We start from the raw sequence: 26680 nt of genomic DNA on the forward strand, positions 1-26680 counted from the left end.
CTTACACAGATGCTGTAACATCCAACATGCCACGATTATTGTGGGAGGCTGATCGACACCAGAATAGTCACAATACAGATAAATATACAGGAATACCAATTTCAAAATGTAAGCAGAAAAACAAAGTGAAATATCCCAACACAGTTACTAGATTGGGGCATATACACAGACTGTATATCAATTTCCAGATACATGTTGGAAAACCTGTCTTTCACACGTCTACCTGAGAGACAATCATCAACAACTACGTTTTTTTTCTTTATTTACATATAAAATGCACAGTAAAAAAAAGACAGAACCAGTACACTGGTTAAGGCCCATTCATGACCCATTAGTCCTCATTTGACGTCCACATTACAAGTTTTGCAAGCAATAGCACAGCTTCTTACTGGAGACAAACACAATGGAAGTCCAATGACAGAAGCAATCTGAAACCAAATTCTGTGGAACAGATGCAGATCAACTGTGTGTCACAATTAATGTAGGCATCATGGAGGCATCATGGCTTCTCAACGTATTGCGAGGTCCAGGGAGTCACACAGAGAACTCGCTTTCATCAGACACTGAGAAATCAGGTGGAATTCAGTCAATCGTTCATGCTCGCTGCAGCTGATCAACATCACAGCCCTTCACCATTAGTATTTAGAATCATAGGTGATGTTGACTCGTGGACTGTGTCCTGATTTATGATGTTTATCACATTAATGTTAGTATTCACTGCTCAACCTATGCTCACTATACAGGGTTAGGAGTTCTTGCAAACTATGAACCTGCCTTGGTCTAGGTTGGCCAAACAACTTTCCCAGCTGTTTGCATTGCATTACTCTATAGAGGTCTGTCAGAGTTGCTTGGACTGGGCTGCTGTAGGAATACAGTGCTGGTTGCTTCGATTAGACTGGCTTTGCAGGCTGTCCAGTTACTTGTATTGTGCTAGGTGTACAGGGTTGTCCCTGCTACTTTGGTTGTGCTGGCTTAGAGGGTCTGTTCCATGTATTTGGATTGCACGCCTGAATGAGGTCTATCCCAGCTGCTTGGTTGTGGTGGAGTTGGGACTTGTCCGGTCTACTTGGACTGTGATGGCTAGTTGCATTTCTGATGCTTGCAAAAATCTTTAACAGTTGTGCTAGTTTATGCGAGCTATGTGCGATGCACACTTGTGAGGGTAACAAAAGGAAGATATGGCTTTTCTCATTGTGAGTATTGCACAACTGTTTTTTAGTGCTTGGGTTGCATAAGACATTAAAATCCTGTCCAGCCTTTAAATTTGGATGTGCTGGGTGAAAGCCTTGCTTTCTGTGGAGTTTTCCCCATATTTCTGTGTTATTCCGTTTGCCTTCTGAGCTGTCCCGGGTGCAGAGATTACAGCCATCTCATTCAGATGAGATGGGCGTGGAGATTCTTTTGGTGTTGGCATCACTTGCACCTTTGTCAGATGAAGTGGGGTTAGGGTAAGGCATAATCAGTGGGTTTTGTGTGAAACAGAAATTAGCAACATGCCTGTGTTCTTCAGATGGAATAGTAGTGGTGGTTCTACAGCTTGACTTAAATACAGATTACGCCGACGCCCATCGGTTTTTCAGGGCTATGGTGGGATTTTTGATTCATGCCCATTTATTGACCCAAACTACGGTAGGAATTTGGGCTCATGTCCATTTGTCATTCTGGGTTATTGTGGGATTTTGTATTCATACCCATATATCGTCCTGGGCTGTGGGGATGGGTTTCAGTCTCATACCCATATATCAGCCTGGGCTGTGGTGATGGGTTTCAGTCTCATACCCATATATCGTTCTGGGCTGTGGTGGTGGGTTTCAGTCTCGTACCCATATATCGTCTTGGGCTGTGGTGGTGGGTTTTAGTATCATACCCATATATCGTCCTGGGCTGTGGTGGTGGGTTTCGGTCTCATACCCATATATCGTCCTGGGCTGTGGTGGTGGGTTTCAGTCTCATACCCATATATCGTCCTGGGCTTTGGTGGTGGGTTTTAGTTTCATGCCCATATATAGTCCTGGGCCACTGGTAGGAATTTGGGCTCATCAAGGTTCAGGGTTATTTGTTTTTCTGGGCTAAGGCAGGATTTTGGCTTCATGCCCATTTGTCGTCCTGGCTGCGATGGGTTTTAGTCTCATGCCCCTTTGTCATTCAGGGCTGTGGTGGGTTTTTGTCTCATGCCCATTTGCGCCCCGGGATATGGTAGACATTTGAGTACATCAGGGTTCAGGGTCATTTGTCATGCTGGCTGTGGTGGGTTTTAGCCCCACGCCCATTTGTCGTAATGGCCTTTGGTAGGGTTTTGGGTTCATGCCCATTTGTCATCCTGAACTAGGGTGAGATTTTGAGTTCATGACTATTTGTCATTCTGGGTTATGGCGGGATTGTGGGTTCATGCCCATTTCCGTCTGTGCAGAGGCAGCTATTGGGTGACCTCCGTTCATCCTTAAGAACTCCATGATCTCTCGTGAGTGCCACTCTTCTTGCTCTTACACAACTGCAGAAATCACCTTGTTCTTTTTCATCCACAATATCCAATGAATTGACTGGCTAAAAGAGAGATTCTGCTATTCATTATCAGAGTCCAGATCACTGTCCCCACCAATGGAATGAAACTCCTCACTATCGTCCTCATCTTCAGAGAGATGGACCTGGCTAAGCACGCTTGGCCCACAATGGCGTTCCTCCTCTTCATCCTCATCTTCCTCTGAGATGCCATAAACTCCCAGGCTGCTGAAACTCGTATCCCTTGTATTGGACTTGGGACCTCGCTCCTCGTAGCTTTCGTAACTATGGAAACACAAAGAGAAAATGGCATCAAATAAAACAAAAATGGTATTGCTATAGGTCTGGCTCTGGTCATGGACCAACTTTCTGCAGAGCAGCCACCAAAGGAAACCTACAAACAATCTAGATCATATACAGTTAGACCTTTTTTCTACATGCAATTTAAAAACACAAGTAGTCAAGCGTTCAGGAGGGTGATATGGCACAAGCTAGGATAAACAGGGCGGGAATACACTTTTATAGAAAGTAATGTGTTCCACTTACTTCCTCTCTAAAGATTCCACATCCACCCAGAACCAATCAATTTCCAGACACACAAGTTACACATGCCCAATCACCTCTTCAGTATCAGCCAGAGAGAAAGGCTGCTGAATTTCACAATTTTAGCTAAACGTCATTGTAAATAAGCCATGTACTTTACGGGTAACGCTAGCTTTGATGGATCTGACTGTAGGGGCTGCTCTAGCCATTCTGCCACTTAAAGAGTCCAGTAAATACCATATAAGCAAAGTACAGTGATAAATCTGGGGACGACAAATAGAGCCTATGAATTGTCTCTCAAACTCGTAAACCAGCACACCTGTAACTTAAAGAGCCTGAGACTTATGGGACCCTAGAAGTAGGAACATAAAGCTTGAGGGCTAGGTCTCTCCCTAGGCCAATCAGAAGTCTGTCTCTGTCTTCACTTATGTTCAATGTGTGGCTATGTCCAGGTTAAGGAAATACTGGTCCTCAGGTAGCACTACTAACCTATAAAAAATAATAAACTAGGGACCCTATATCCTGGTTGAACTCGGACCTTGTGGTGGATGCCACGTGCCAGGATAAAAACCCAAGCGAAGGGCAGGCTAAGAATGGGCGGTCCCTAAAGTCCCTGCTGTTCTGCTAGTGAGGTGTCAAAGCATGAGAGACGCCTATTTGCGTCAGGAATTATACACGGTGGAAGAAACTTAAACAGTATGAATATGTACATAGGGTGCAAAGTGCATGCTACGTGTGGGTAATTCCTGCCCTCTGCTCTGCTGGTGTGGTGACGGAGGAGGAGAGATGCCTATTGCATGCTGTGGAAGAACCTGATAACTGGAGAAAGAATACTAAACATGAACGTGCAAAGCACGTGAATAGTGCACGTTAAGTGTAGGTCGTCCTGCAATCCAACTGTTGGAGTAGAGGAGGAACTTGGTTATTCCGGGGTTGGACAAGGCAAATTGGCACTCATTTATTGATCAAAAAGCTTAATTTGAAGGCTTCGCGTAACTTGGCATGGTGTGTGGAACAGAGATTATGGTTATAGTTCTTTATACTTCAGGGAGTCTGGAAAGCAGGAGAGTAAATAAATCATAAAATCATGCTGAAGCTTAAAATAAAATCTATAAGGAAAATTATAACCGTGCTAACAGCACTAATAGTGCTACCACAATAACAGCTGTGACGCAGGACCTCGATGTCCTAGATCCCCTCTGCGTATTCTAAAGATCCAGAAATTGCATAGAGGTCATCGAAACATTGCATTTTGGGAGTGTAGCATCCCCTACTATGGATAGCCAGATACTAAGAGAAAGATTAGAGTTCTTCCAAACTACAGCGGTATCGGTATGGAGCAGTGCAATAAAGGAGGATGGGGGTAAGGCAATGAACGTGGCTGAACAATTCTAGATAGTTACGGAGTATGGCAGTGGTCATGAGCTACATGTGTTGAGTGCCTCAGATGATTCTCTATTAGCACCATGCCTCTGTTTGGAGAGGCATGCTTGAACGAATTTACACATTTTAATTTTGCATTGTCTTAGTATGTAAGAGGAAAGAAAGTAAGAGACTAAGGGCCTAATTACGAGTTTGGAAGCAGCCATGGTGCTATTAGCACCATGGCTGCCTCCAAACCGGGCTCCATTACCGGGTTCCTGCAATGGGGACTTACCGGGTCATTCCGACCCGGTAAGTCCTCCTTGCAGTAACCATTCGCCATTCCCATTTGAACCCCCATAGGGCTCAAAGGGAATGGGGAGGGAGGTAACAACAGGCACATTACAAGTGTCCCGTTGTTACCTCCCTCTTCCCCTCGTGGGACCCGGAAAAGACATCTGGTTTTACCAAACGTCTGATCCGGGTCCTGCAAAGGGAAACTCGTAAGCAGCCCTGACGGAATGAAGGGGGCAAGTCCTGTACCGGCCCCCTTCATTCCGTCAGCGCCAGGGTCATAATAAGGCCCCAAGAGTGGCTGGTATAGCAGGCATAGAACTTGGCAAACTAGGTGGAATACTGTAGTTTGCTGCCATCTTACTTTCATGGTAGCTGGTATAAAACAAAGGAGAATAAGAACGAACGTCAAGGAGTATGGGATCAGCTCATAGGTTGAGCACCAGTTGCAGAGATGTATTCAACCAGCAAGTCACAGGCCCAGGTTTTGCCATCAAAATCATTTGGCTGTGTGATTATTTACATTTTCAAAGGTGGTCACTCGTCAACGTGATGCATCTTCCCCAACATCATAGCCTAGCACTCCCACCCAGGCCTTTGGCACCGAAGAGTGGAGGAGATGATTACTGCTGCACTAGCCCGTCTGAACTTCCAGTGAAAAGAGGTTGGAGAGAGCACTGAGAGCAAGAAAGGAATTCAGTGTGAGCTGTGTTTTCATTGAACAGGGTAACGTAAATAGCTATTTTTGCGACACAAGTGTCAATTTAATTAGCAAAGCTACAGAATTTTATAGCAAATTGCTATGCGACACTGCTTACTTTATGCCTCGTATTTTGTGGGGTAAGGTGTGTATCAGTCTGATGGAATAAAAGTGATTTGGCCAAGTATTATTTTTTGTAACTGTTTTTTATTGAAATTCAAGACAAAGAACAACAAAACAATACATTTCCCCACCCAGATGACCACACTTCCCCCACCTCCTACCCTCACACCCTAAACATTACAGTCTATTAGAGGAAGCTACTGAAAGGAAGGAAAGGATCACGGCCCACAAGTGGCGAGGTCTACCGTTTCCAGACTTAATAGGAGGAATGCCCATCGGGTGTGTCAGACTCCACAGAGCTAAGCGACAATGGATGGGCCACATACGGTCCCCAGGTGTCCTTTGGCCTTGTTGTTGGGTGCACATATGTTCCATAGACCTTTTCCGTTTCATAAATGTACAGAATGTCGGATTTCCACTGTTCAATTGAGAGAGACCCACCCCACACCATGGCCACTCTCCGTTTATCCAGCAACAGTAAGAGCCCCAGTAATTTCCTAACATGCTTAGGCATATTGAGTGTAAACCCCAGCAGTGCCACAATCAGAGTTTGTTCCACCCGTTCCCCAGCCACACCTTCGAGCAGATCGAACACCTGATCCCAGAAGGCTCGTATTTGTGGACAGTTCCAGGCCAGGTGTAGGATGGTCATTGAAGGTATACCGCACGACCGGCAAGTTCCTGTGTTGCCGGTCGGCAGCAGCAGTATTTGATTTGATGTATATATTTGTAACGCGCATACCACATAGGGACCAAGCAGAGACTGCATCTAGGCGCTGATGGAAAAAATACCAATTCAAATAAACTACACACGTCTATCTCATGAGCTTACAGAGTGTTATAGAGAGACTTTTACATGTTCTTGAAAATAGTCAGTGACTCAATCCGACGAAGTTCCAGCGGAAGGGAGTTCCAGGACTGAGGTCCAAAGGAGGAGAACCCCCTATCTCCCCAAGTAGTTGTTCTCACAAATGGAACTGTTAAAAGATGTTGGTCCGTGGATCGAAGTTGTCGTTGCAGGCTTATGTTTGGATTATTTTGGTCAGGTAGGCTGGTTGGTGCCAGACCATGGATGCATTTTAAGACCAGGCACAAAACTTAAACAGAATTATCTGCTGCAAAGGGAGCCAATGACGGTTCTTGCTATGTTGCGAGACAGTTACCCTTATAGTCAGCAAGAAAATCTGCTTAATAGCGGAGTTCTGTGCAACTTGTAGTCTCTTAACTTTAATAAATATTTGGGCAGCCATAAAAAGGGTGTTGCAATAATAAAACTTGCCATTAGCAAAATAATTAGCGCTCCGAGGCCTGTGGGAGAGTTGGCAATTTATGAAAATTCTATAGAATAGAATTAGTGAGTATGCCTATTACCGTTGAACGGTCCTGTTCAGCAACAAGGGACACAACAGGCTTTATGAGTCTCAGTTGGTAATATATGGATTTAGCCGTCTGGCTAACCTGGAAGTTGCAATCCATACTCGACTGCCAAATACAGCCCTGGGTCTTTACTGCATCCGAGAATTTGATAGAGACACCAAACAGCGAAGGACACAGGATATATTAGACAGTGCTTATTAGCACTCTCTTAGGGCCAAGCAAACAGCAAAGGACACAGGATATATTGGACAGTGCTTATTAGCACTCTCTTAGGGCCAAGCACAATAACCTCCATCTTAGATGGATTTAACTGTGGCTTGTTTTCTAACATCCATTTTTTCATTTTATTGGCACAGGACAAAACTCGATCTATTGCCTCCAACGGTTGTTTAAGTCTTACATAAATTTGGATATCGTCAGCATTTGAATGATAACACAGACCAAATTCAGAAAAAATATTCAACAATATATGGATATAAATGTTAAACGGCAGTGGTGATAATGACCCCCCTTGGGGCACCCCGCATTCCACAGGTAGAGCATTGGAGAGATAAGCCCCCATTTTCATCTGCTGGGTGCAATTAGTCAAAAAGGACACAAACCATTTCCGAGTCTCGTCTGATAACTGTGCCTCTGAAGACAGCCTGGAAATGAGAATCTCAAAGTCGACTGTGTCAAAGGCCGCCGACCGGTCCAGCATGACAAGCATACGTACGTCCCCTTCATCTGCAGCCACCAGCAGGTCGTCCCAGACTGTCACAAGGGCTGTCTCAGTGCCATGGCCCGGTCTAAATCCTGACTAAAAAGTGTCAAGAATCCTATGTTCATCTACATAGCTCTGCAATTGAGTGGTAACAATTTTTTCTAAGATTTTGGCAGGCCATAGAAGACCAGCTATTGGATGATAATTGGATAGAATTTTATGGTCCAATGTTGTTTTATTTAGCAGCATACAGCCTGGAGACCATACTGGAACTAGAGGCTGAGTCAATCATCCCATGCAAGATTGGTGCGACTTTTGGTTCTGTAAGGAGGTCAGCGAACCTGTTCCTTAGCCAGACAAAGAACGACTCCCCCGTGAGCGGGATACCTGGAACATGTTTAATTGGGCGAATAGGGGAATAAAGCAACCCAGTACCGTCTACACCTTCAATTCTCTTCTAGGCACTACAAGGGATTTCAAACATATTCTGTGGCTAAGCGACTATTTGCGGGGCGGTAAGAATGGCTGCCCTCAGGAGAGAGGGGGCGACCAGTGCCCTCTCAATTTGTACGTGTTCTCTATCTGGGTTCGGATCGTACTGATATGGCAGGAAGGAAGCTTGAGCCGCCGTCCAGTAAGCTTCAAAGTCAGGTAGAGCCAGCCCGCCCCTCTCCAAGGGGGCCAGCAACTTCTCCCTCCTCACATATGCCTGCTTCCCCAGCCAGATAAAGTAGATTTCAACTCTTTAAAGAAATTGGCCGGGCCCGGGAAAGGCACATTAAGGAATACATTGGGAAATGTGGGTAGTACCACCATTTTAATTATCGATATGCACCCGTATAGAGACAGCGGTAGGTACATCTACCTCTTCAGTAATGTCTTAGTGTGCACCCGTTTCTCCACGTGGTTTTTCTGAAAGAGGACTTCTGGCGATCTGGGTACGAACACCACTAGGTATCTAGTGGACTCCTTGCGTCATTGAAAATCGAATTCACCTCGGAACCGTTCCGTATCGCTAGTCATGGGGAACAGCACTGATTTCAAAGGATTGACATGGAGGCCAGAGAAGCGGCCGAAGGCCAGGGCGTCTCACATGACCTGTGCCAGGTTTGCCTCAGGGTCTGTGATAAAAAGAATCAGATAATCAGCATATAATGAGAGGACCAGTCTGGGTATGAACAAGCCCTTGTCTATATGCTTAGAACTGACCATTTCAGCCAGGGGTGTGACTGCGATTGTAAACAGCAGGGGGGACAACAGACATCCCTGCCGCGTACCCTTCTCCATTGCAATATGGTCAGAAAGTCTACCATTGACTCTCAAACGCGCCACAGGACACTCGTAAAGCAGAGCAACCATTCTGACAAAATCTTCACCCAACCCCATGCGCCTCAATACCGTGAAGAGAAAAGACCACTCAACCGAGTTGAACGTCTTCTCTGCATCAATTAAGGCAGAGACCACCTTTGTATTCGGAGTAAGAACTTACAATAGACCGAAATTTCTGCAAAGCCCGTAGGATGTGGACCTTCCCAGAATAAATAGGCTTGATCGGACAATACGCACTTAGGCATAACTGGGCTGAGCCTATTAGTCAAAACCCTGGCAAGAATTTTACTGCCCAGGTTTATCAAGGATATTGAGCGGTAGGAAGAGCAGTCGTCTGGTTTCTTGTTTGGTTTTAGGAGTAAGGTGACCACTGCCTCCCTCAATGACCTGGGAAGTGCCCATCCCGTAGGACCTGCTGAAACATACACAGATGGGGAACCAGGAGTTCAGTATAGGCTTTCTAAAAATTTGCCGGAAGCCCATCCGGGTCAGCCACCTTCCCAGCTGGGAGCGCAATACCCGCCAGCAACTCTTGCTCAGTTAACTGCCTGCCCAGCCACAAACTCTCTTCCTAAACCAGCCAGTACAGACCCACCTGATCCAAGTACTCCTCAATCTCTTCACGGCTCGCCGTAAGTCTTGAGGAATAGAGGAACTTACAAAGGTCCACAGACACCCCCATTATCTCTTAGTCCGTCTGCTGGAGAGCTCCTTCCCGATTCCCAACTACAGCTATATGCACCTTAGAGGATTCGCTTAAATCAGCCACCCATGCTCTGACTTTCCCCATACCTACGGACAACCGCATTACTATGCAGGAACCTGACATCCCACTTCGCTGCCTCCCTAAACAGACACGGAACATGGCCTGCATTCCAGAGTACGAGAGGAACCCCTTACCATTTCCAGCTCTCGCAACCTAGCCTCAAGGTCCACTAGTTCCGCTCCAATGGTCCTGAGAACGCCCGCCTCCTTAGCGATACATACCCCCCTGATAACACATTTGAAGGCTCCCCATAGGGTGACAGTGGATGCAATAGAGCCCTCATGTACCTGGAAGTAACGAAGTATCGCCTCTCGAATTTCTCTCTTATATATCTAGTCTCTCAAGCTCACGCACTTAAAGTGCCGGCTCCTACTCCCTGCCACTTCCCTCTGATTTGGAGGTCCATAATGACTGTAGCATGGTCCGACAGGGATGGCGTAAGGATCTTACATCCCAGAACCCAGCCCGAGCAGCCCGCAGACATTAATATGAAATCCAGCCTGGATGCCGTCCCATGTACTGAGGACCTAAACGTGAATCACTTTTCCCGGCCGTTACGCTCCTGCCATATGTCTATCAGGTCTAGGTTTGCACAGATATGGTGTCATTGCTGGGTGGTCCTGGTCCCCCCCTGCACTGCCTGCACACAACCTGTGAATTGAGTCCCTCATAACTACATTAAGGTCACCTGCCCAAAAAACCATGCCCGCTGGGAGATTCCTAAGGTGCCCCTCATTTATTTTGAGAGTGTCCAGCCAGTCGATGTTGGGTTCATAGTCATTTACAAAAGGGAATTTCCATCCCTGTATCTGACCCGTGAGGATCAAGGCCCTACCTTCCTCGTCCCCAACTACTGTAGGGAAGGCATGGTATCACAAGTATGACATTGACACAATGGGTAGAATTTGTACAACCTTTATTGAAATTGTTGAGGAAGGAGAAACTCCTACTTTGCCCTATAACTAAGATGGGAGTAGTCTCCACCATCAAGTACTAAATAACGCAGTCGTAGTGGAGTCCGTCAAATCAAAATGGCCTATGCTCACAAAACCTAATGCCTGCCCCATCTCTTACACAAAAAAGGGTAAAAAGGAGAAATGTATGCAAAAGGAAAAATCAATCAGTGTTCAAATGAATAAATGTGGTTGAACCAGCTCTCCTCCCCACGTTAGACCTCACGAAGTAAGGCTGTCCCTGTAGGCAGAATGACCTACTCTGACTCGGTTTCCAACACAATAAACAGTTCCAAAACGTGGATCAAAGCCCACCTGGACTTCCACGTTAAAATCTCTTTTCCTGACTTGTAAAATAATATTTCAACAAAAAGTTCACAGGTTCCCCTCTGTCAGGCTGAGACCTCTCATGACAAAGTTCAACACAAACATGCAAAGTGGCTCCCTTGCCCAAGCTTATTATACTTCATGTCTCCCTCTGCCGGGGTCGGACAACTTTCAGATGTCTAAGACTTTTGAATGTGTGTGGCTTCCTTTACAGTCCACTGCAGGACAACTTTGACTCAAAGTTCACAGTGTAACTTTCACTCTACCCTTCTCTGGGAGTTTAATCTTCTTTATTTCACTTTTGCTGTTCATTCGCTTTATCGCTTTCTAACAATGTACCTTTCAATAAGACTTTCGAATGGGCTACTTCCTTTCGCTGGACCACTCCGTTACTTAGTATCGCTGATTTCGCAGCGGTCTTTACTTCATAGTTCATTCACAGGTCTGTCTTTCCTTTGGTGTTTCATCCACACGTTTGCAGCCTTCACTTGCGAAATAATGTTGCTACTTTAACACACACTGGTTTCTCAGGTCGCTGGTCAACTCACCAGCTGTGTGCGTCTTTTTCTTGGTTTTGTGATTACCAATTCACATGTCTAGGTTAGTACCACAGGTTTGGCCTTGCCTCCCCAACTCTGCCGTTCACCCGCGAGGGCCGCTGATGTCCTTGAAACACAATGCAGTCTTCGCTTGTGGAATCTGGCCTTCTCCACGTGCCTTTTGCAGCCTGTTGGAGGCAACGACCTCCAGTAGGGAACTCTTGGGATTTTCAACCCGCTGCTCTGGTCCCTTGGTCCGTCGCTCTGCTCCAGTAGGTTTGCCTTCGTCCCAGAGTATGTCTCTAGGTTCTGCCTTTTATGCGTGTGAGGAAAGCTAATTAGTATCAGGTGTATGCACTTAGAATCAAGTGCCTGACTTTGCCTGACCCGATTAGCGGAATATGTCCAGTACAATGTGTGAAAGTTAATGTTGTTACTCTGTGTCACCCTCTTCCTCGGCCAAGTGTTTGTGTAAAAAGGGGGGGGTGGGTGTTTGGGACCTCGAAGAATCCTAAAAAAAAAAAAAAAAAAAAAAGGATGGGCTTGATAAACAAAACAGGGGTAAATACTCCATCTTACCATCGGCTGCCTCACTGCAACTCCCTGAAAACCCCTTACCCAGGTGATCTGCCTGCTCTGGTCCACCCGCTGGTTTCTCACATACCCTTGCCCTAGGCGATGGAGCCTTATCTGTTTCACAGGGAAACCGGGAAAGGAAATCGGCTTTCCCCTGTTCTTTACCCTTTCGGTGTTCCACAGTGAAACAGTAGGGTTGCAGGTCTAAGAACCATTGCATGAATCGAGGGTTAGAGTCCTTTCTTTGGCTTATCCATACTAAAGGTGAGTGGTCGGTGACAAGTATGAATTTTCTCCTTAGAAGGTAGTATCTTAGATGGACAATTGCCCATTTGATGGCAAGGGCCTCTAATTCCAACACGTGGGAAGAGTTTACAACGAGTGAATAGGATGGGGTGCTCTAATCCATCATATATTTGTAATAAGACTGCTCCTAACCCTGTGAGAGTGGCTGTTCTATCAGAAAGATTCGGGATAAGCCTACAGTAATAACCAATCAATCCTAGGAATGCACCGAGGGCTCTCTTGGTTTTGGGTGTGGGGGCATCTATGACTGCTTTCACTTTTTCTTGTAGGGGCTGGACACTGCCATTGCCTATAAAGAAGCCTAGGCATTTCATGGCTTACTGAGCCAGCTTACATTTGGATGGATTGCCAGTTAAGCCGGGTTCTCATAATAGTAGAAAGATGAAAAAGATGGTCTTCCCAAATGTTACTATAAATGACTATGTCGTCAAAATAGGCACCACAGAAAACGGAGTAAGGCTGTAATATCCTGTCCATAAGTCATTGGAAAGTGGCTGGGGCTCCATGCAGTCCAAAAGGGAGGACTTTGAACTGGAATAGTCCCATTGGTGTCGAGAAAGTTGTCTTTTCCTCATCAGGTACTGCGACCTGCCAATATCCCTTCATTAAATCTAGGGTTGATAAGAATGTGGCATTTGAAGTTTATCTGTGATATGATACGGCATTTGTAACGCGCCTATACACAAGTTTTTCAAGGCGCGACGAGGCAAGGAAGGGGGAAACAGAGGGAGGACAGAGATAACGATCTTACTAGGCCAAGTCACATTGAGATAGCACAAGTGCAGGGGACGGGGAGGGGGAAAGGTGCCAGGGGAAAGGGGAGGGGGCAGTGCTGTTCATGGGATCAAAACAATAACAAGAAGTGCGGACAGCAGGTGGCAGGTGCAAGGGTAAGTGCAGACAGCAGGTGTCAAAAAGTGCAGGTATGGGGGACTGTAGGGTTACAGATACAGACCCAAGTGCAAGGGTTGCCGGGAGGCAGTGCAGGTGTGCAACTGGGTGGGTAGGGACCTGGGCCCGAAATCAGAGGGTAGCCAGGTGACCAGTTCAGTATCAGACAGGAAATCAGCAGACTCCCCTCCCAGGCTCCTGGGCTAGCCTCCAAAATAGTTGACACTGCTCTGTAAAAGTGAGGAATTGTAGCAATAAAACACTAACTGAGTTATTTGCATGCCAACAATACTTTGCAAGCAAAACATATTTAAAGGCTCACCATGATATTATGGGCAGTGTAAGGAAATGCCATGAATATGCATGTGAACAATTCTTATGAAGTGCGTACAAGATTGTTGGTTTGGATTATACGAGTGCTCAGTGAAACAGTTTTTGTATAGCAGAAAGTTAAAATAATTTGTTAACGTTTATGCCCCATGGAGCTGTAAAAACATGGAAAGGACGCAGATTGTGTAAAAAGCATTCCAGCTATCTGAATATCCGTTGCTCTAATAGTGTATACGATCAATACCAGACATAGTTCATACCAGTTATCCCGTGCAGGCCAAGTAAATTATATTGCAGTGTTGCTCTCCACTTACAGGGTCATGTTTGCAATGCTAAAATAAGAGGCTCTGAGCATGACATTTGCCTACTCAAACTCCTTAGTTGGCAAATTAATATTTGAGTTTTATAACACGTTGACTTGCAATGGGGCAACAACAAAGTGTGTGTGTGGCATATGTACAAAGAACAGGAAGCATGGGATGAGATTGCACATCCAAGAACCTGCTTACCTACAGTCATTATCTGATATTTGAGCTGACAGTTGGGTTACAATGTCTGAGTGACGCTTTTGCTAAGGCACAACGAGTAACAGACATTCTTGTGGATGCAGGTACAGGTCTGGTAACCTTTTAAAGAGCTAAGGTGGGTAGAGTCAAGGTTGTCTGGTAATTCTGAATGTGGCCTGGGACGGAAGTTTGAGTCATAACATAGAAGTGTGGTAAAGTATAGGAGTCCTGGGTGGGCACAGATAATTTGGGTGATATGTGCAAGCATAGCTTAGTTTTATGTTGTGTTCATGGAGTCACTATTTCATATTAGTTTTCAACCTCTTGTGGGTGTATTCTATTTTTAGAGGGTTTAGCTCTTTAAGGTCAAGCTTGCATAGTAGGGCAATGTATATAGGCTAGACTAGTTCGTATGACATAGCTTCATTTGAAGAGAAAAAAAAGTTTAGGGTACCTGCTGTGGCTTGTTCCTTATCAAATCTTTTTGAATAGGTGGGAATTGTCTGTGTGCGCTGCAAATATTCTTCTGACCGGCACCCAGAAGGAAGCTGGGCTAGCGCACCTGCGCACAGTTTAGAGGGAACATTGGTACCATGTACTACTCCTGGTTTCTCGCAGAACAAATCGGAGAATGCAATAAGGTCGCTCAAATCTTCTTGTTTGTTTAGATAGTCCTTGGGGAATAAGTTCGGAGATGTCTGTCTCCTCGGGTACCAAACAAGACAATATCGAGGAGGTGGCGGCGGAAGGATTTTCTTTCCATTCCTTTAAGAGATTTACGTGATAGAGGTGGGTCTTTCTTCTGTAAAATGGGGAAATAGAGCCTTCTCAAGAATTCCATGTGCAATGTCGTCCCCGCTTTCTATTTCAAATGGAGTTTCACGATTGGCTCTGTAGGAGAACCTTCATGTCTCCCTAAATGTCTGGCTCTAAGACGCCTGCTGTGACATTTAGGTCAAACTTCCAGGCCAGGCCAGATTTTGGGGCCAATCTTCTATAACAACCCGCAGAGGGTATTAGGACTAAGTCTGTGGGAATCATCCCTCTTTTCCCCGGGGGGATCGTGGCCTCTCTGCTGCTACAGATATCAAAGCCTATGGATTCTTTTGTGGTGGTAGAGGGATCTTAGGCTCTGTGACCAAGTTTCTGGAATGTTAGGGTCCCCCAATTTGTCTCAAATGAGTCGTATCCCACTCCTGACAGGATATGTAGGGAAGGCATTGTATCACAAGTATGACACTGACACTATGGGTAAAATTTGTAAAACTTTTATTGAAATTGTTGGGCCTGGAGAAACTCCTACTTTGCCCTATAATTAACTAGGGAGTAGTCTCAACCATCAAATGATAAATAACATAGTCCTAGTTATGAAACTCTCGCCCGCTAGTCCTCTGGGACTTGTCATCCAGGTGGCCAGGACACGGCCATCGCTTTTGGATCCTGTTACTTGGGGTGGACAAGTGCAGGAGGATCGCCTGGGTGAGGGGTCTTCGGGGGGTGAGGCAGTCGATGGTGAGACACCCTTTTTTTGTACATCCAACCCCTATTTTTTAGGATCCGATGTCCCAACTACCCCCCCTTTCTGCACAAACACTAGGCCGAGGAAGAGGGCGACAGAGTAACAAGACTAACTCGTATACATCGTACTGGACATGTCCCGCTAATCGGGTCAGGCACTTGACTTCAAGTGCATACACCTGATTCCAATTAGCTCTCCTCACACGGATAAAAGGCGTAACCTACTGACACACGCTGGGCAAGGTGGAACACGAGTACGAACAGTACTTCTTGGGCGAAGGCGAACCTACTGGAGCAAAGCAAGGGATGATAGCAACGGGTCGAAACCCCCAAGAGTTCCCTACAGGAGGTTGTTGCTTCCACAAGGCCGCAAAAGACACGTGGGGAAGGCCAGATCCGTATATGGAAGACAGCATTGTGTTTCAAGGACGCCAGCCACCGTCCCGGTTGAACAGCAGAGTTGGGGAGGCGAGGCCAAACCTGTGATACTAACCTTGACCGGTGAAGTGTAAATGATGATTTGGCAAGCGACCTGAGCGACCGGTGTGTGTTTGAAGTAGCAACATTATATCACAAGTTAAGGCTGCACCCGTGTGGATAAGACGTGACGAAAGGCAGACCTGTGAATGAACTTTGAAGTAAAGACAGCTGTGAAATCAGCGAGACTAGTAAGGGAGTGGTCCGGCGACAGGAAGTAGCCTACTCTATCCTCCCGCACTGGTCCATCCCCAGGGTCTGGATCCAAAGGCGATGGCCCTGCCCTGACCACCAGAGAGATCCACAGGGTTTTGCGGGTGGGACACCCTCTGGTTTCTCGCACTGCCATGGTGCATCTGAACCCAACTGTATTCCTAATTAAAATATCCCCCAGAGAGTACCTAGAGCATGAGGAGAAGTCCCTGTGGCACCCCCATGACATGGTGAACGCTGCCGCCCCAGATTGCACTTCTTCAAGAAACGCATTTCTTGGAATGTCTACATGGTGTCTCTGCATATAGAGCAGGACTCTTCTTGATTTGAGGACCAGTTCAGGGCACAGACATTCCAAGTCATGCATGCAACCCCTTTTTCCGACATTACCGTTGCTGCACCTAATAAACACTTGCTTTAAAGCGACGCTGCGAAAAAATCTGGAGATCACATCCCTCGGAAAAAAATATGAATAACCTAAGTAGACTAGCCTCCCAATACAAAAAAGATATTATCCTGGCCAAACAAACGTCCTACAGCACCCAAATCCTACAAGCCAAATCGAACACCAGAGAGTTCTTTACTATACTAAAAGAGGTTGAATCTCCTGTCCAAGCGCCTGACTCATGCCTCAAGGACAAAAACTGGTGCACGGGTATACAAAATGCCTTAGCCAACAAAATCGCCTCTCTCAAGACAAAGATAAACACCAAAAAAGATTCCCTCCTCTCTTCTACTAAGCCCAGTAGTCTAACCCCTAAAAAGACTCACCCTACTCAGACGCACCCCCATGTGCACAATCCCCAATTTAACTTCCACAGAGTATCTATCTACCAAAGAGGTAGAAAAGGTCATTCTCACTCTCAAACCATCAAATTGCCATGGGGACCTATGTCCTGCACAATTGATTAAGGATGCGGCTCGTGATCTAGCACCATTTATTACCAAACTAATAAATGCGTCATTCACATCAGGCACCGTACCTAACAATCGCAAACAATCATGGGTCCTCCCCTTGCTCAAAAAACCGAATCTAGACCCCTCCACTCCCACCAATTACCGCCCTATCACCACAGTACCGTTCCTTCTTAAAATCATCGACAAAGTAGCATACCAACAAATCCAACACCACCTCGAGCACTTCCAGCTCTTAGGAGTCAGACAATCGGGCCTCAACATGGCACCGAAACTGCACTCATAGACCTTAAGGCAAAGATAGATGAGCTGAGAGATCAGGGCATGACTGCACTATTGCTACTTCTTGATCTCTCAGATGCCTTCTCAGATGACCTGGTCGACCACGAGATCTTATGTGATCACCTTCTAAAAGCAGCCCATTTCTCTCAAGAGGCTACTGACTGGATCCAATCCTTTCTAAATAACCGCACAATGAGAGTCTTTTCCCTACTAGCAGCAGCCGACCCAACGCCCATCACCTGTGGCGTGCCCCAGGGATCATGCGTTTCCCCGACACTGTACAACATATTCACGAAGCCCCTTTTTGATGATCTAGATGGTCTGGGCATCACCTACACCAATTATGCCGATGATACCCAGATCCTCATCCCACTGACGGGGGATTATGACAAGGATTTGGCATTCGTCAATAGGGTGTACCTCATCATTCAGGCATGGATGGCCTCACACGGTCTATGCCTGAATGATGACAAAACAGAACTCCTAATTTTGGGATCGCCACATAACCTTAGCAAATTGGACCAAAATTACTCCTCCTTTGTAATTGACAACAATAAGATCACGGTAGCCAAGGAGGTCAAAACCCTCGGCTTCTACCTAGACTCTACTCTCACCTTCAAAAAACAAGTTAATGCCATGGCTTCCGCCACATCCTATACATGCAAACTCATCAGAGCAGCTAAACCTTTTCTTTCTCCATCCAATTGCATCACACTAGCCAGGGCGTTGATCCTGTCCAAGCTGGACTATTGCAACGCACTATATGCAGGCTGCAACAAATATATCACCAACAAAATACAAATCCTTCAAAATAATGCCCTAAGAGCGGCCCTCAGTATCCCGAAGAAAGCCCACATTTCTGACTCTAGAAGATCCGTTAATTGGCTATCCACTAAAGACAAAATATTCCTCAAATCGGTACCCCTGACTCACAAATGTCTCCACCAAGCAGCCCCTCAATACCTTATCACTAGATTCACCAGACCTACTTCCTCTCGCCCCTCCAGGATGGCCAACTCTAATCTCCTTCTGGTGCCTAGGTTTAAACGTACAATATCTGGAGGGAACAGCTTTCCGGTAAAAGCAGCACAATTCTGGAACTCCCTTCCTCCTACTTGCAGAGAGGACTTTCCCTACCGCCAATTTAGATCTAAGACCATCCATTGGCTCAAGGCTCACGACACATAACGACCGCCAGCTCTCTTGTTGCCCTGATGCCCCACACCACTATATTTGTAAATATGTACATTTAGGTTGTCATCTGTTTGGCATAGATATCTTTCATGAGATAACCGGCATCTTGTATCTAATATTGCCTATATTGTTTATCGCTGTAATTTATGCCTCCTCGGCGTGTATTGTTTCTATTTTATGCGTCCAGCACTGTAACCACAGCTGGACCGCGTACTCTTGTATGTAACCAAGCTTTGCAATCCTCTTGATGCCTCTGCGCCTTGCTACCTCTCGCTTAGGTGCGCAATATAAATAAAACAAATACTAAATACCTTAGTCGACATAACAAGGTACAATCACCGGCCACCAGACCAGACCAATATGTTCCTCATCATAAACCCATCTCCTCCTGATCTTTTGGAGGCTAGTAAAGGGCCGGGGACCGTGCGTCGTCTGTGATTTCCCAGTCAACACACCCCCTCCCCTGCGTATCAACAGTAGAACATCCAACTATCGGGCTATCTCCCCACCCACCCCACAAACCAAAACACCCCAACCCGCTCCACCACCACCGACAACCCCAACAGGCCAGTATTGACCTCCTCCCACCCAACATGAAACTCTGAGCCATGGCATGGTAGCTACTCGAGGCTTAGCCACCCCAACCTGCCACTCCCTCTGAACAAGACTAATAGCTGAACATCCTTCAGGGTAAGAAAGAATGGAACAATAGGTCGGAAAGACAACTGCGGATCTACAGCATCAATCGGGGATCCAGGGTGACCCCCGACACAGATTATTCCTGCCTCCAGCCGACCCGGATCCATTTCCATCATTGTCTAGGAAGTCACTTGCCTCCTCTGTTTTCTATTGTGTTCGATATGAAGACGTGCCGGGAACAGAATGGCATATTTAAGACCTTTGTCCCTCCGTTTTTTCTCAACTTCCCAAAAATGTTTACGGGACGCTTGCACCCTAATGGAGAAGTCGGGGAATGTTGGATCTGCGACCCCTGGTAGTTAAGGGAGCTCAATTCTCTAGATCGCTGCAGTGCATCGTCTATGTCTTGGTGGTGAAGGAGCCTGGACGGCGCGCCCGGGACCTCTCCGCACCACACCCTGGCCATTTTGATCCCTCTCATTCTCAAGACACCTGTAATGCTATTAACTTGCTCTTTTCAAACAAGTTCAGGAAGTCGATCATGATGTCCGGATTAGTAGAGTGAACCCGGTCTCCTAGGTCGCCCTTAGTAGTGGTGACTCTGAGGCTTTCACTTGTTTTGAGCATGTCTCTGATTCAACGGTTTTGGCTGCTATTTGTAAGCTTAAATCAGTATCTCCATCCGACCCGATTCCACTGCATCTGCTTCCATCTCTTCCCTCTGGATACTATTGCACTCTTTACTGCCGCCCTCCACCAGTCTTTTACGAGCGGTGTAATTCCAGCCTGTTTGAAATATGCAATGGTTATGCCATTGCTGAAGAAGCCGCATTTGGATGCCCTGTCACCAGCCATCTACTGCCCCATTTCCTTCCTGCTAGTTGTTATGAAAATGATGGAAGCCATTGTTACTCCTCAACTTTCAAGGTTTCTGGAAGAAAATGGGCGTTTGCACCCTTTTCAGTGCGAGTTTAGACCACTTATGGGGACGGAATTGGTAATGACATCCAGCCTGGATACCTTTGTTTCAGGACCGATGGGAGGTCAGAGTTTTGATTCTCCTCGACCTCGCCACAGCGTTCACTACCATCACAATATTCTCCTGCAGTGATTGGAACAAGCAGGCATGGTTCTTTTCTTTCCCCTGGACCGTTTGAAGACTGTTTCCTTATCTTCTTTCTATGCCCCCCCACTCTAATTCTGTGCGGGGTTCCGCAGGGGTCATCTCTATCCCCTCTACTTTTTAATTTATATCTGCACCTTTTGGCAAATCTTATTGCTTCATCTGGCGTAAGGTTGTATACATACACCGACAATGCGCAATTCATTTTTAAACAAAATTCCCCGGTATCTGACCCCCCCACCCCCCAAACTAAAATCTTATTTGACAGAGATCGGTCATGAATGTCTCAAAACTGGTTGAGGCTCAATGGCAGGAAAACAGATTCTGGTAGTTGGTCCTCCAAACGCCCATTCCTTTTGTCATTCTGATTTCTGGCCTGAATCTTTGGGACCCTGTCCAGCCCCTAGCCCGTCGGTTTAGAGGGTCAAGCTCCTTCCCTCTGGCTCTAGAGATGGGCAGATTGCTTCAGTTTGCAGTGCAGGCTTTTTCAAACAGACTTCTAAGGAAAGTGCTCTTGTTTGTCAGTTTCACGCTGCTGTAAATAAATAGAAAAAGCAGGAATGGGGGCTTGCAGCACATCAACTGCAACTCACTAACCCTCCTGGCTGACGGGGTCGCAGCCAAAAAGGCTGTTTTCAAAGACAAAAGTCTAAAGGAACAGGAATGCACGGACCCAAACAGAGCAGTCATCAAGAATGTCAGAACCAGATTAATATCCCAATCTGGGACAAGAAAAGAAGTTGGTGGAAACTTATTCACAAGGCCCTTCAGGAATTGGGCCATTACCGGAATCGTAAAGAAAGAACCTTGAATTGGGGGCCTTTTGAACACAGACAAGGCTGCCAAGTATCCTTTGACTGTGGTTACCTGAAGGCCCGCTGAGGCGAGTGACAGAAGGAACTCCATCACTGTAGTGGTGGAGAAAGAGATGGGGGTCGATCTCGCATGTAGGTTGAGGGACTCCGCGGTCGGTTGGAGTACCTACCCTTTCTACTGGGTCATGAGATCTGGGCGCCGAGGTAACCCATGAGGTGGACAGATCCGAGTACCACATTCTCCTCGTCCAATCCATGGCGATTAAGATCATGTTACCTTGAACCCTCTTTAACCTCCTGAGAACCCAAGGAATTATGGGAATCGTGGTGAAGCGTAGTGGAGAGGGAAGGTCCAATCAACCAGGAACGAGTCACCCAGTGCACCGTTCGCTGGGGAATCACTCGAGCAAAACTGCCTGTACTTCCTGTTGCACTCCAATTGCAAACAGATCCACTGCTGGGTTACCCCAACAAGAGAATACTTCCTCCAGGACTTCCTGGCACCCTTCCCGCTCGTGTGAGACTGTGCTCTGTCTGCTCAGAGCATCCGCCAAGCTGTTCTCTGCCCCCGCCAGATGAACTGCCAAGACCGAGATCTGGGTTCTCCAGCAACCAGGACCATAGCTGCATTGCCTCTCTGCAGAGGGGGAGTGTGCGCACGCCAACCTTGCTTGTTCAGGTAGTGCATGGCCACCGTGTTGTCGGTCAGAATTAGGCCATTCTTCCCCTTGAGAGACGGGGCAAAAGCCCTCAGGTCTAGCCTGATGGCTCGCAACTCCAGCCTGTTGATGCGCCACCTGACTTCCATTGCTGACCAAAGGCTGCTCACCTGCAAGTCATCGCAGTGAGCTCCCCAACCCATCAGAGATGCATCCGTGACCGCTCAGGACTGAGGCCAAAGGGGGCTAGAAGGGTTCCCCTGCCATAAGAGTGCCACAGTCGGTCCACCAGCTGAGGTCATGGACCACTTCGCTGGACACCCTGAGAGGATCCGTGAGCGCTTTGAGGTACTGTGACCACTGTCTCATGTGCAGCCTGGCCTCTAGCACTAGAAAAATACAGGAGGCCATGAGACCCAAGAGGCGAAGGAAGGAAGCTGCTGGCAAGGTGGCGTGAAACCAGAACAATTGTACCATCTGTGCTATGCTGTCAACTCTCTTCGGGAGGGAAGGCCTTCCCTACCAGAGTGTCTAGGACTGCTCCGATGAACTAAAGCCTTTGGACTGGCATCACATGGGACTTCAAGTTCTGGGAGAAGTCCAGCCTGTGCAGTAGCAGGCTGGTGTCCTCCAGATGAGACCTGCCCCTGCCGACTTCCCTCGCATCAGCCAGTCGTCCAGGTACGGAAATACATGGATCCCGGATCTCCTGAGGTGAGCAGTTACTACCGCCATGAGCTTGGTGAAGACCCTTGGAGCGGAGGTCAACTCAAAGGGAAGCACTTTCAACTGATAGTGGAACCTCAGGAACATCCTGTGCTTTCGATGTATCGGAACATGGAAATAAGCGTCCTGCAGATCTATTGACACCAGCCAGTCCTGAAGTTCCAGAGCGTGGATAATTTATTTCAGCATCGCCATCCTGAATTTGTCTTTCTGCAGAAACTTGTTCACGGCCCTGAGGTCCAGAATGGCCCTCCTCCTTTCTTGGGCAACAGGAAATACCAACCCAAACCTCTCTGATCGGGAGGTACCTCTTCCATGGCACACTTCGACAACAGGGCTCGCAGTTCTTCATGGAGCTCCTGTCCCGTTTGGATTGGAGGCAGTGGGGGTCTGTCGGGTGGTTTTCTTAAGAAGGGCAGACAATAACCCCACCGAACGAGCTGCAGGGCCCAGGCATCAGAGATAATCTCCTGCCACTGGGGCCAATGTTCTGTCAACCATCCATCAAAAGACAAGTTGTGGGAGGGGAAATCAAAGCGGCTTAGAGGGCGGAGCCTCCCCCGCTGCTGCCGCTGTTTGCTGGCCTCTAGAAGCCATTCTGCCCCTTCGGGGATGCGAGAAACGCCTCTGCCCCTACCGGGCCTGTGGGAGCTGCGCTTTCCTGCCGTAAGGCACATAGCACCTGTAGCCTCTGCCCCTAGAGGCAAAACTGACAGCTGCGCATCTAGGCCCACCGATTTTGAACTTTCCACAGAGTCATCAGCCTTCTGGCCAAAAAGAAACTCCCCCTCGAAAGGCATGTCCAATAACCTATTCTGGACATTCGGGGAGAAACCAGAAGTTTTGAGATTGCCTTACTTCTCAATACTACCGCTGGCCCCTACGAAAGACCCACGCAGTTGGCCACGTCCAGGCCCTTCTGCAATTACTGCTTGACTACCACCTTCCCATCTACCACTAGCAGGGTAAACCAATCCTGCATTTCACCTTCGGGATCTATTGTGCTGCCTGCTCCACGGCTTTCAATAGGCCATGCTGCCAGAAGTAAAGAAATTCTTGTCCATTGTGTCCAACCTTTACCCGCTCTGTTTGGAAGCAGATCTGAAGTGGATCTCCTCTTGCCGGCCTGTATATCACAGTAAAGTTAAAAGTTGACCAGGGGAATGGAACAGTGATGTTGCCACAAGGAGGCTTGGCGGTCTGCAATTGCAGGATTAAGTGGCACGTTATGCTCAGTTACAGGACCTTCATCTAAGATGTCCGTCAGTACGAAGCCCTGAACAGGTGCTCAAGTGGACTTTAAACCTAGGGTGTCTACTACCCTTTCCACCAAGGTCCTAAATTTAGCATGGGTGTGCGTATAAAACTGACCCTGCTGAAATTCGACATCTGGAGAAGGGTCCAGGCCGCTGGCATCGTGTAACACTTGGGCGAATGCCAACAGGACAGCTTGTTTGTTGAAAAAATCAACATCTCCCGACCCTGTATACATGGGATCAATGTCCTCCTGGTCAGCGCCAGAAATTGATTCCATGGATTCGAAGAATCCCAACCTAGAGAGCGGAGCGAAGGATCCATCGCCGATAGCCGGCGCCAAGAGTTTTTCTTTCGACGCCGATGGAAAGGCCGTTGGCCCCAATCGAGGCTTGGGTAATACATGGATGTCGGAGACGTCAGCCTCTCGACAATCTAGAGAAGGACCAGCCGTTCATGGTTTACACACCTTTTTCGGCGTCGAGCCGGAAGGCTTCTCCGACGTCAATGGTGTTGACGGATTGGCAAGCGTGGGGTCGGGCGGGCCGTGCACGGCTTTCATCGATGAGGCCTGGTGTTCGGGGTGAGGGAAGGGACACCCGCACATGCAGCAGCCTGAGTTTTAAACATTTCTTCGAGTGGTCGACACAGCCGAGGCCTTACCTTTCTCCGACGACAATCTGGACTCGTGGCGGTGTCGTTGTTTCTTCTTATGTGATGAAGACGAGGAAGAGTGGCTTCTCGAGTGTGACTGCTTATTGCCAATGTTTTTCCTTCTCCTTTTCGAGGGTGGGCCCTCCTGTCTCGGCCTCGGAGGCCAAGAAGAGAGACTGTGCAAGAGATTTTGAGGACGATCGGCTCAGAGCAAGTTTGATGGCCCGCTAACGAATGGATTTCAACTGCATTTTGGAGCACAACGCACAACCCTACGTGTCGTGATCTGCACCCAGACACCACAGGCAAATGTTGTGCGGGTAGGTCACTGATATTTTGGATTGGCAGTCGGTGCACCTTTTGAAGCCCAAAATCTGGTGAGTGGACATCCCGGTTGAGGATTTATGAGAGAAAATGTGACGATTTAGTCAAAAATGCTAAGTCAAAGACTCAATGCTGTGTTCCCAAAGCAGCGTGCAAGCGTGCGGAAAAAGGAACGGAAGTATGGGGCGTAGTGACATGGTATAGATATGATGCCTGATGTCACGTCTGGAGCCGACGATTCACTACGCCACCCCTGTCGAAAAAGTTTCCGAGCAGCAGAGATGGATAAGGATATCTATCAGATGAGGAATCTGCAGGAGACAAGAAATCCTTTGAAAAGCCTGGCTGTGGAATCTCCCTGGATTTGGAAACCACAGTCCTCATTTTATGGTGGTGCACAGAGACTAAACAGTTGTTACCTGAAATGGTAAATTGGCTGCAGCCTCATGCAGCCCTTTAAAACCACACAAAAAGCAACTACTAGCCAGTGAGCAGCAAAACCAGGCGAGCAGTGTTGCATGCCTGGGGAAATGATTGTAGGGTAACGTGGGGCACACTGCCCTGGGACTCTTAGGTACTCACAGGAAGCATGTTACACTGAGCTGCATCACCAGTCAGGCCTTTGAGGTGGAATAACTGTGGGAATAGAGGTACGTGGCCAGAGCGAGCAAAAAGTCACAGATTAAGACGTTCAGTCACATGGTCTGGCATTAATTTGTCGTATTGGATTAGTGATCTGCACAGCCAACCTTTCATGACCTAGGGGGGCACTTGCCACCAATCATTTGGGAGATCACATAGAACAAAATAAGGTACTTGGTGTACATGGGCCTTGAGCGGCTTATGGCCTCTCAGAGGTACAGACATAACACTGTCTCTCATAAGGCCTTAGAGTGAGACTTTTTGGGGGTGGGAGGGAATGTTTTATTGGTTTTGCTTAACAAGAGAAAGAAAATTGCATCATAATAATGCTTATATATTGTCGACATCATTCACATTGTTACGCAACTAAACTACTAACCCCAACCTTCCCGCCACCCCACTCCCACGCTAATCCCATCTCCAAAACTTGCCTCAAGCACCTGCATAATGTCCCTGCCTTACATTACTCTCCGATTCAGTTACCTCCAACCTATTGTCGGGGATCATCTGCTTCGGTCGTGTCTATGGTGTCCTCGGTAAACGGGGTTTGTAGTAGGACCTCCCATTCCAATATTCCCCTGTGCTCTCTGTCTGCCTACGCTGTACCATCCCCCTCCATGCCACTGCCTCCGCCCTTGCCCATTTCTTCAAATCCTGCCACCATTCTTGGGCATCTGCGCCTCTATGAGATTTCCACACCATAGTAATTCTATGTTTGGCCAAGATCTATACCAAATCTTTCATCCTGTTGATGTGTCTTGTGGTTTTGGGGTGTGGAAAACTGCCTAGAAAGCACGCCCAAGGGACAGTATATCCAATGCCCAAACTACCCGCCACGTCCCGCCAGTATTGCCTCACCACAGGGCAAGCCCAGAACATGTGTAATATCCCTGCTTCAATCCCTATACACCTAAGCCATACCTGTGTCACAGCACCTGGAAACCTCGAAATTCTCTGGGGCGTCATATATGCTCTATGTGTCATCAACAGCTGTATAAGATGCAATCTAGCATTCCGTGACACCCTCTTGTGGTAACCTAATGTTTCCATCCATTGCATGTCTGTGAAGGGGACACCCAAATCTTCCTTCCATCTGCCTCTTATCGCCAAGGGGGCGCGGG

At 47.3% G+C, this 26680-nt stretch overlaps 1 protein-coding gene across 5 annotated transcripts in view; it reads right to left on the minus strand.

Moving 5' to 3' along the window:
- Positions 1-245: 245 nt before the first annotated feature.
- TAF1 (TATA-box binding protein associated factor 1) overlaps positions 246-26680 on the minus strand; it is a 1380965-nt gene continuing 1354530 nt past the window's right edge. For all 5 annotated transcript variants that reach the window (XM_069612352.1, XM_069612355.1, XM_069612353.1 and 2 more), the window contains one exon: positions 246-2784. In XM_069612352.1, coding sequence (XP_069468453.1) covers positions 2562-2784 — 223 coding nt within the window. In that variant the 3' untranslated portion in view covers positions 246-2561. The remainder of the gene's footprint in view (positions 2785-26680) is intronic.

The sequence above is a fragment of the Ambystoma mexicanum genome, chromosome 5p (genome assembly GCF_040938575.1).
Source record: "Ambystoma mexicanum isolate Mex_15411 chromosome 5p, UKY_AmexF1_1, whole genome shotgun sequence".
Taxonomy (NCBI): Eukaryota; Metazoa; Chordata; class Amphibia; order Caudata; family Ambystomatidae; genus Ambystoma; species Ambystoma mexicanum.